We start from the raw sequence: 9,498 nt of genomic DNA on the forward strand, positions 1-9,498 counted from the left end.
TTTCAGAATACAAAATCAACATACAAAAAACACTAGCATTTTTATACATAAATAATGATTGAACTGAAAAAGCAAGATGCCATTTATGATAGTATAAAAAAATACTTAAGAATAAATTTAACATCAAGGCAGTAAAAGATCTATCTGTACACTGAAAACCATGAAATATTGATGAAAGAAATTAAAGACACAAATAGATGGAAAGATATCCTGTGCTCATGGGAAAAATTAATAGTTAAAATGGTCACACTACCCAAAGCAATTCAGAGTCAATGCAATCTTATCAAAATTACAATGGCATTATTTATAAAATAGAAAAAAAAAAATCCTAAAATTCGTATGTAACCATAAAAGACCCTGACTAGGCAAAATAATACTGAGGGAAAAAAGTTGGAGACATCACATTTCCTAATTTTTTTTTTTTGAGACGACGGAGTTTCACTCTTTTTACCCAGGCTGGAGTGCAATGGCGCGATCTTGGCTCACCGCAACCTCCGCCTCCCGGGTTCAGGCAATTCTCCTGCCTCAACCTCCTGAGTAGCTGGGATTACAGGCACACGCCACCATGCCCAGCTAATGTTTTGTATTTTTAGTAGAGACGGGATTTCACCATGTTGACGAGGATGGTCTCGATCTCTTGACCTCGTGATCCACCCGCCTCAGCCTCCCAAAGTGCTGGGATTACAGGCTTGGCCACCGTGCCCGGCACGCATTTCCTAATTTTAAATTACATTACAAAACTATAGTAATCAAGATAGTGTGGTACTGGTATAAAAACACATACATAGACCAGTGGAACAGAATAAAGAGCTCAGAAATAAATCCAAACATATAGGGTCAACCAACTTTTGACAAAGACACCAAGAAGACACAGCAGGGAAAGAACAATCTTCATTAAGTGGTGTTGGGAAAACTGCATTTCCACATCCAAAACAATGAAATTGGACCCTTAGCCCTACAAAACAGTCAACTCAAAATGGATAAAAGACCTACATGTAAGAACAGAAACTATAAAACTAGAAGAGAACATGGAAAATTTCCTGGACACTAACCATTGGCAATGATTTTTTGGATATCACACCAAAAGCTCAGTCAACAAAAGCAAAAATAAATGTGACTACATCAAACTAAAAAGCTTCTGACAGTAAAAGTCAACAAAATTAATAGCCTACAGATTGAATAAAAAATATTTGTAAGCCATACATCTGAAAAAGGGTTAATATCCAAAATTTATAAAGAATTCATACAACTCAATTTTCAAAAGGGGCAAAAGACCTGAATAGACATTTCTCCAAAGAAGACAGAGATGGCCAACAGGTATAGAAAAGGGTGCTCAACATAATCATCAAGGAAATGCAAATCAAAACTACTCTGAAATACTACTTCTCACCAGTTAGGCTAGCTATTATCAAAAAAAAAGACAACAAGTGTTACGATGGTGTGGAGTAAAGGAACTCTGTGCACTATTGCTGGGAATGTAGACTGGTACAGCCATTATGGAAAACAGAATGGAAGTTTCTAAAGAAAGATAAAACTACCATACGATCCAGCAATCCCTCTTCTGGGCATATACTCAAAGGAAATGAAATCACCACCTTGTAAATATATCTGCAGTCTGTGTTCATTGCAGCATTCACAGTAGCCAACATATGGAGACAACTGAATTGTCCGTTGACAGGTGAATAAAGAAACTGTGTATATATATATGTGCATATACACAACGGAATATTATTCAGCCCGGAAAAAAAAAAAAAAAAATGTTATCTTGCCATTTGCTACAACATGCATAGGCCTGAAGGACACTGTGCTAAAATGAAATAAGCCAGACAGAAAAAAAGATACTGTACAATCTTACATATATGTGGAATCTTAAATATATATATATATAAAGAACAAAACTGGTTATGGGCGGCTGGGAGGAATGGGGAAGTATAGCTCAAAGGATTCAAGGTAGCAGATACGGAAGATGAACAAGTCTAGAGATCTAATGTACAATATGAGGATGAGGATTTTAGGTAATAAAATTGTACTGTATTTGGGATTCATGCTAAATGAGTAGATTTTGGCTGCTCTTGTCAAGAACAAAAAATAGATGGGTAACTGATGATGGATATATTACTTTGCTTCACCTCATATACCTTAAATGTATGCAATAAAACTTATTTTAAAAATAAAGCTGGGTAGTATAACAATAGAGATAACGAGAATAGGTAGTCTAAAGCAAAGATGTGTCTTACTTTCTTTGTGACTTACAAAGAGCACACAGCATATAGGAGGCATGATAATGATCTTCCTTTATCTATTTCAAAAGTCTATAAAAACTGGATCAATTAATATACTTACTGTGCATCCAAATCAAAACTTTGAAAAATAGTTTAGGATTAATTTTCTTCAATTTAATTTTGCTTTGTTACCAGCTTTTAAATGTTCTTTTGCCAAAGAAGACCAAGAAAAATGTTGCCTCCTAAAGATTTATTCCCTGACACCTTTACTGTTTTAATTACATTTAGCTTATAGCTTAAATTCTTATTCAAGTTTGCATTCTCAAAACAAAACCTGAGATGTTTCAGATGTACACTGAGTATTTAAAGGAAGCAAGCAGAATTTACAGTTAACCATAGCCCTCAGTCTTCACTGGAAGCCTTTCAGTGTTTCCCAATTGCAAGTTTGGATTTAAGAAAAAAGGCCAAGATGCCTACAAATTTAAAGTTTTGCTTACTGACACATGACAATAAAATGAGACTATTAAAATCCTTATTCCATAAAGTCAAGTAAAAAAAGTTTCCTAATTCAAAAAACTAGTGATGTATCCTTTTCTAGAAAGCAAGTCTGCAGCAGTATTTCTATAATAATGCTACTCTTTAGGATCTTTTAAAATATGCTTTATTAATGTCAATTTTTTAAAATATTTGACCATTACAAGGAATTTTTATATACTCCCAGTAATTAAAACAAGAATTTTTGTACTTGATGCTGTATTTAAACAGTTTTCATTGAAAAACTGCTCTTCATTGCTTTACTGTGATGCTGACATTGCTTTTGTGGTGCTGAACGCTGAGTACAAGTTCCTCTCCCATTTCAACCTGGATGGGATTATCTAAAACAACTGCAGCTTGTTTCCAGTGGGAGGCTTCACTTGAAGTATCCAACCAAATCTCTTCATCAAGGTACATATGATACCAAAATGGAACAGCCGTCACTCTTCCAGATTTACAAATGTGTACCTATGAAAATTAAGAAATTATGAAAATATCAGAGTACATAGAGAAGACTTAGATAAGTCTTTTTTAACTTTTAAATACAAAAAATTATTTTAAAATTCATTTCACACCCAATTTGTATTAATATTAACCTATTTTATTCACTAATATTTACTTATATCCATTTTTGTATATTGTTTAGAAAATAAGATTTAAATCTTTAAAGTAGCTAAAACTATGTATACAAAGTATTACCTAAGTTAATTATTTTAAACAAAATCATTTTTTGTGTTGTACTTACCTTTACTTCTCTGTTAGAGGTGTTCAAATATGGAGTCATTAAATCTAGCCTTAAGAGTTCCACTGGCTTGCTTAAAGGTATACAGGGCAATGAGGATAGGTCCAAAAATACACGTATAGGTACCTAAAGAAAGTATAAATTTTTCACTTTCACTTGTTTTGTAGTCAGAGCTCAAGCTTTTCACTTTTACATATTCCTTTTGTGGTCAGGGCTTGCTTTGACACTTGGCTCAGTATGATAGATTACTTTTTACATTACCTCCTTTATATTCCCCCATCAAGCTAAGGCTGGCTTTCACTGCTGCAGTACAGAAAAAATGAACAAACCAAGGTTTAGACAGGTTAGATAATTTGCTGTGGTTTCCATTACCTGTAGGTCTTTCATTTGGATGAGAGCAGATTAAATTTTTACTTAAGCCAAACAGCTCTAAAATTTTTAAGTCAAAGATTTGCTTATGAAATAATAGTACAATACTAAATGAATTGTTTCAGAAATTATGCCAGATTCAAACAATAGTGAATTTCATTTGGAAAATAAGTTTATTTCTAAAAGGCAGTGGTTCGCAATCTTGGCTACAAATTAAAATCATCTGGGGAGGTTTTTAAAAGCCCAAATGTTCAGGCCACCCCCCCATCATCTGGAGTTAGGATCCACAGATGTTTCCAATGTATGAAGTTGCGAATCACTATTAAGTGTTCTATCAAGTTTAGTAGCAATGGAATGCTACTATTAATACTAATAATTTTTAATCTCATCATTTGAAACAGAAAGGAAACTGTCATTTAAAAAACACTTTTCTTTGAGTAAGGCAAAACAGGACACAGATACATTCACCTCTCCCTGGGCATCCTTGAAAGCATAAAATCTTTCTTCCCCATAAAAACTCAACAGTGACCCCATGCCATTTCTGACACCTCGTTATGCCTTTTGTTCCTATTTTTACATCAAACACCAAAAGAAGCCCTAGATTCCCATGTCACCTCTTATCACCCGTCTCCTAATCCCTACACTGCTGAACCCATACCTCGTAGTTGGCCCCAACTTTTCTCTCACACTAACTTTACTGGCCCACTCCTGTCTTTTTTTTTTTTTTTTCTGACAGAGTCTCACTCTGTTGCCCAGGCTGGAGTGCAGTGGTGGGATCGCTGCTCACTGCAACCTCCGCCCCCTGGGCTCAAGTGATCCTCCCACCTCAGCCTCCCAAGTAGCTAGGACTACAGGTGCCCACCCCCACATCTGGCTAATTTTTGTATTTTTTGTAGAGACAGCCTTTTGCCATGTTGTCCAGGCTGGTCTGAACTCCTGGACTCAAGCAATCTGCCCTCCTTGGCCTCTCAAAGTGCTAGGACTACAGGCATGAGCCACCATGCCTGGCCCTCCTGTCATGTTTTGCTAGCTCCTTCTATATAACCAATCTAGAGCTCAGTTCCCAGCCCTCTTTATCTACATGCCCCCCATGGTATTTCATCCAGTCTTATGGCCTTAAATACCAGCTACATGCTGCTAAGTGCCAAATTTAAATCTTCAGCCCAGAGCTTTCTCTGAATTTTTACCCAATTGCTCAGTGACCACAGCTACACACAAAGCGTGATCCTATTTTGCCTATTAATCCGTAAATGGGAACTATTCTTCCAGGTACTTTCACCTAAAAAAAAAATGGGAGTCCTCCTTCATAGCCCACATACAACTTATCAAAAATTCTGCCTTTACTTATTTTCAGAGACAAGGTCTTGCTGTTGCCCAGACTTGTAGTGCTGTGGCACAACCTTAGCTCACAGCAGCCTCAACCTCTTGGGCTCAAGCAGTCCTCCCACCCCAGCCTTCCAAGTAGCTGGGACTAGAGGGGCATACCACCATGCCCAGCTAATTTTTGTAATTAGACAGTCTCACTTTGTTGCCCAGGCTGGTCTTGAACTCCTGGGCTCACGCAATCCTCCCACCTCAGCCTCCCAAAGAGCTGGGAATGCAGGCATGAGCCACCGCACCCAGCCCTACCTTTAAAATATATCTAGGATCTGACCATTGTGCAACACTTTCACTGCTACTACTACAGTCAAAGCCACTGACACCTCTCATCTGGATTACTACAATAATTTAATGCCTTTGCCTGGTCTCAGCAGTGTTTTATTCCTAACACAGCAACCATAGCAATCATAAGCAAACGTTAAGTCACATCACGCCAAGCTTCTGTTCAATACCTTCCAGTTGTTTACTACCCTTTTCAGAGCAAAAACCAAAGTCCTTACAATGGCCAGAAGGTCTACATCTGGCCCCTAATACTCTGCATCTCTCATCACTCTCCCTCTTGGTGTCTTCTGGGGATTTCTGATCCGCTAATCATGATCTTGCCTCAGGCTATTTACGCTTGCTGATCCTTTGTGTGATTGCTTCCTTATTTCTTTCAAGTCTCTTTTAACTATCACTTACCCATGAGTCCTTTCCTTAGGGGTAACCTATAGAAAATAGTATATCCCATACTCCAAACTCACTTAGCCTGCTTTATGTCTAAGCACTTCTCACCGTCTATCACAGCAGTCTTTTTATTTATCGTCTCTTCCAATGCAAATAAATGCTAAATCCATGAGTGAAGGAACTTCTCTTTTTAATTTCATAGCCATATTCCCAAAATCTAAAATGTCTACATGTAGTAGACATTCAGTAAACATTTGTTAAATGAATATAGTTGTTTTCTGTTAAAACTTTTCATTTTGTTTCATTGGTTCAGTCAGTTGTCTATAATAGTCAGATAATCATCATATTAAAGGAGAGGAGACAATAACATCTATGAAAATGAGTGAATGGTCTACAAAATGTAAAATTGCCAGGAAAGATTATGGAGCTTCTTGAGATGAGAGGTCATCAGTTGAAGTGAGACTCCAGTTGCAGGGGCCAGCTGTAGTAGTACTAGTGTAGAGAATGCAGAGTTGTGTTTAACAAAGGTAGGGTTTTTTAAGGCCAGTAGAAAAACTGAAAAGAATTTTATTTTTAAATTACATAATTATATAAAAAATATAGTCCATGAAAATTAAGCTGTTCAGGGAAAAGATGGCAGGATCAATATATTGTAAATTCTGGCAGAATCAAAAAACTGCTGATGTTATGATCAAGAGTAAATGAGGCAGAAAGATAGGAGATGGTGTTCTGGGACCATACAAAGAAATAAACTTCTCTACCCTCTGGTAATTGTATTCTCTATTAAACCCTTCAGAAAACTGAGATTAAACAAACTGTAAAACCACAGTATGTCAGCCCTGAAAAACATTTCTCAACTAATTTATATTTGTTTAGCAGGTATTGCTCATGGAAGACCTAAAAGTTAGCTATAACTTCTTTAATTCTGTACTCACCATCTAACTTCCCAAAATTATGTTTCGGCTTACGTGACAGATCCCACCTCCTTACTATCTCAGTCTCCTAGCCCGAACTTCCTCCCTAGACCTTTCATCCACTCCCACTATTTTGTATTCTATTGCTAGTGTCTGTGCCAGTTTTGGCTCATTTCTAGATCTTTTTTGTTGTTGTTGAGACAAGGTCTGGCTCTTATCACCCAGGCTGGAGTGCAGTGGTGTGGTTGCAGCTCACCACAACCTCTACCTCCCAGGCTCAAGCAGTTCTCCTACCTCAGCCCAGCAAGTAGCTGGGACTACAGGCATGCACCACCACGCCCAGATAATTTTTGTATTTTTCGTAGAGACGGTTTCCCCATGTTGCCCAGGCTCATCTCAAACTTGCAAGCTCAAGCAATCTGCCCTGCTCAAAGTGCCAGGACTACAGGCATGAGCCACCATGCGTGGCCCATTTCTAAATCTTGACTCTGTATTTCTGAAACAGAGACTAACCCCTTTGCCTTGAGCTCTGTTGTCCTAGGCTCCTGCATTCCTGCTCTCTGCAGTCTGTCTAGAATCTGAGCATTACCTGTTGATACTTATCAGCTACCAGCCTGAGGTCTCAAGGTAAGGGTTCAAGTTTAGAACATAGATCTTTTTTGGACAAAGACCACTCTTTTTCATAAGATTAAAACCTAGGACCCTTCTTCCATTTATAACAGTAATACAGAGAAGTATCTATAAACTTTTTTTTTTTTTTTTTGAGATGCAGTCTCACTCTGTCATCCAGGCTGGAGTGCAGTGGCATGATCTCGACTCACTGCAGCTCCTCCCTCCTGAGTTCAAGTGATTCTCCCGCCTCAGTCTCCAGAGTAGCTGGGATTGCAGGCGCGCCACACCACACCCAGCTAATTTGTTCATATTTTTAGTAAAGGTGGGATTTCACCATGTTGGCCAGGCTGGTCTTGAACTCCTGACCTCAAGTGATCCACCCGCCCTGCCCTCCCAAAGTGCTGGGATTCTTATTTACTTAGTTATTTTAATCCAGCTAAACACAGTGACTAAAACTAAAGAGAGTGGAGGTAAACTGTGGATAACAACATCCTGGTTGAGCCTCTCTAGACACTTACCTGAAACTGGTTAATAAAAGGTGCTATATTTAATCCAAGAGTACGTTCTGCTCCTTGAACAGCATTCTCCTCTAGGAGCGTCTGTGATTCCACAAGCAACCCAAACATCAGCACATACTGAGGAAAGATCTTGCCTCCGGATTGTAGTAAACACCTAAAGAAAAAAATATATATATACATTAAAAAGCTTTTGGGGCTGGGCCACAGTGGCTCATGCCTGTAATTCCAACACTTTAGGAGGCCAAGGTCGGTGAATCACTTCAGCCCAGGAGTTCAAGACCAGCCTGGGCAACATGGAAAAACCTCATCTCTATAAAAGATACAAAAACTAGCCAAGCATGGTGGCATGTACCTGTAGTACCAGCTACTTGGGAGGCTGAGGCAGAAGAATTGCTTGAACCCAAGAGGTGGCAGGTGCAGTGAGCCAAGATCCCACCACTGCACTACAGCCTGGGTGACAGAGTGAGACTTTGTCTTAAAAAAAAAAAAAAAAAACCTTTTTAATCCCCTACATTTTATAAACATCAGTAACCAAGAATCATGATAAATCAGTAAAGAGCTACAGATTACATATAGCTTAATGGACTTTCTGTTTTTCATGGCTGGTATTTCAAAATGGTAAATCACTAGAAATAACTTCCCAACTCAAAGTGACTACTGATCAATGAAAGAGAAAAATGATCAGTTAGCTATTTAAATGGACATACGTCTTTAGATCGAGGAAAGAGTCATCAATGGTTGCTTAAACTAGTAGGTCAAAGTTTGATTAGGAAAATATCCTTTTATAGTCTCAAAGTATCACCCCCACAAATGACTTATCACAAAAGGGGAAACAGTAACTTATGAATGGAGAAATGTGTGGATACAACTTAAACCATGTGATTACATTAACATCAAAAATAATGGGACAGGCTGGGCACGGTGGCTACTGCCTGTAATCCCAACACTTTGGGAGGCCAAGGTGAGAGGACTGCTTGAGTCCAGCCCTTCAAGACCAGCCTGGGCAACACAGCAAGACCCTTCTCTACCAATAAACTAGCCAGGTGTGCTGGTGCACACCTGTAGTTCCAGCAACTCAAGAGGCTGAGGTGGGAGGATCGTTTAAGCCCAGGAGGTACACACTGCAATGAGCAGTGATTGCCCCACTAGAGAGACATGAAAACTAAATGTAATAAATGATCCTGGATTGGATTTCAGACCAGGTACAAAAAGCTACAAAGGACATTATTGTGACAACTGGTGAAATCTGGCTAAGATTTGCAGCTTAGAATAACAGTATTGTGTCCCTGTAAATTTCCTGATTTTAATAATTGATTATATAAGTACAGTGATTATATAAATGAATGTCCTATGCATTCCAAGGACATCCACATTATATCTATGGTTAAGGGAAAGAACCTGAAATGTTTTTTCCTGAATAATTTAGCAAATGTGGAAAAATATCTAGTAGTTTGTGAATCTGAATGCAAGGTATATGGTTAATTCTTTGTATTATTCTTTAATCCAAAGACTTGAAAATTATTTCAAAAGGTTAAACACTC

The 9,498-nt window shown here is 38.2% G+C and overlaps 1 protein-coding gene across 3 annotated transcripts in view; it reads right to left on the reverse strand.

Annotated features, from left to right (window-relative positions):
• Window positions 1-2,281: 2,281 nt before the first annotated feature.
• PRMT9 (protein arginine methyltransferase 9) overlaps window positions 2,282-9,498 on the reverse strand; it is a 47,378-nt gene continuing 40,161 nt past the window's right edge. For all 3 annotated transcript variants that reach the window (XM_017534914.2, XM_037740649.1, XM_037740652.1), the window contains 3 exons: window positions 7,958-8,111; window positions 3,502-3,624; window positions 2,282-3,224 (listed from right to left, as the gene is read on the reverse strand). In XM_017534914.2, coding sequence (XP_017390403.1) covers window positions 3,009-3,224; window positions 3,502-3,624; window positions 7,958-8,111 — 493 coding nt within the window. In that variant the 3' untranslated portion in view covers window positions 2,282-3,008. The remainder of the gene's footprint in view (window positions 3,225-3,501; window positions 3,625-7,957; window positions 8,112-9,498) is intronic.

Source organism: Cebus imitator, unplaced genomic scaffold, assembly GCF_001604975.1.
Source record: "Cebus imitator isolate Cc_AM_T3 unplaced genomic scaffold, Cebus_imitator-1.0 Scaffold4, whole genome shotgun sequence".
Classification (NCBI taxonomy): Eukaryota; Metazoa; Chordata; class Mammalia; order Primates; family Cebidae; genus Cebus; species Cebus imitator.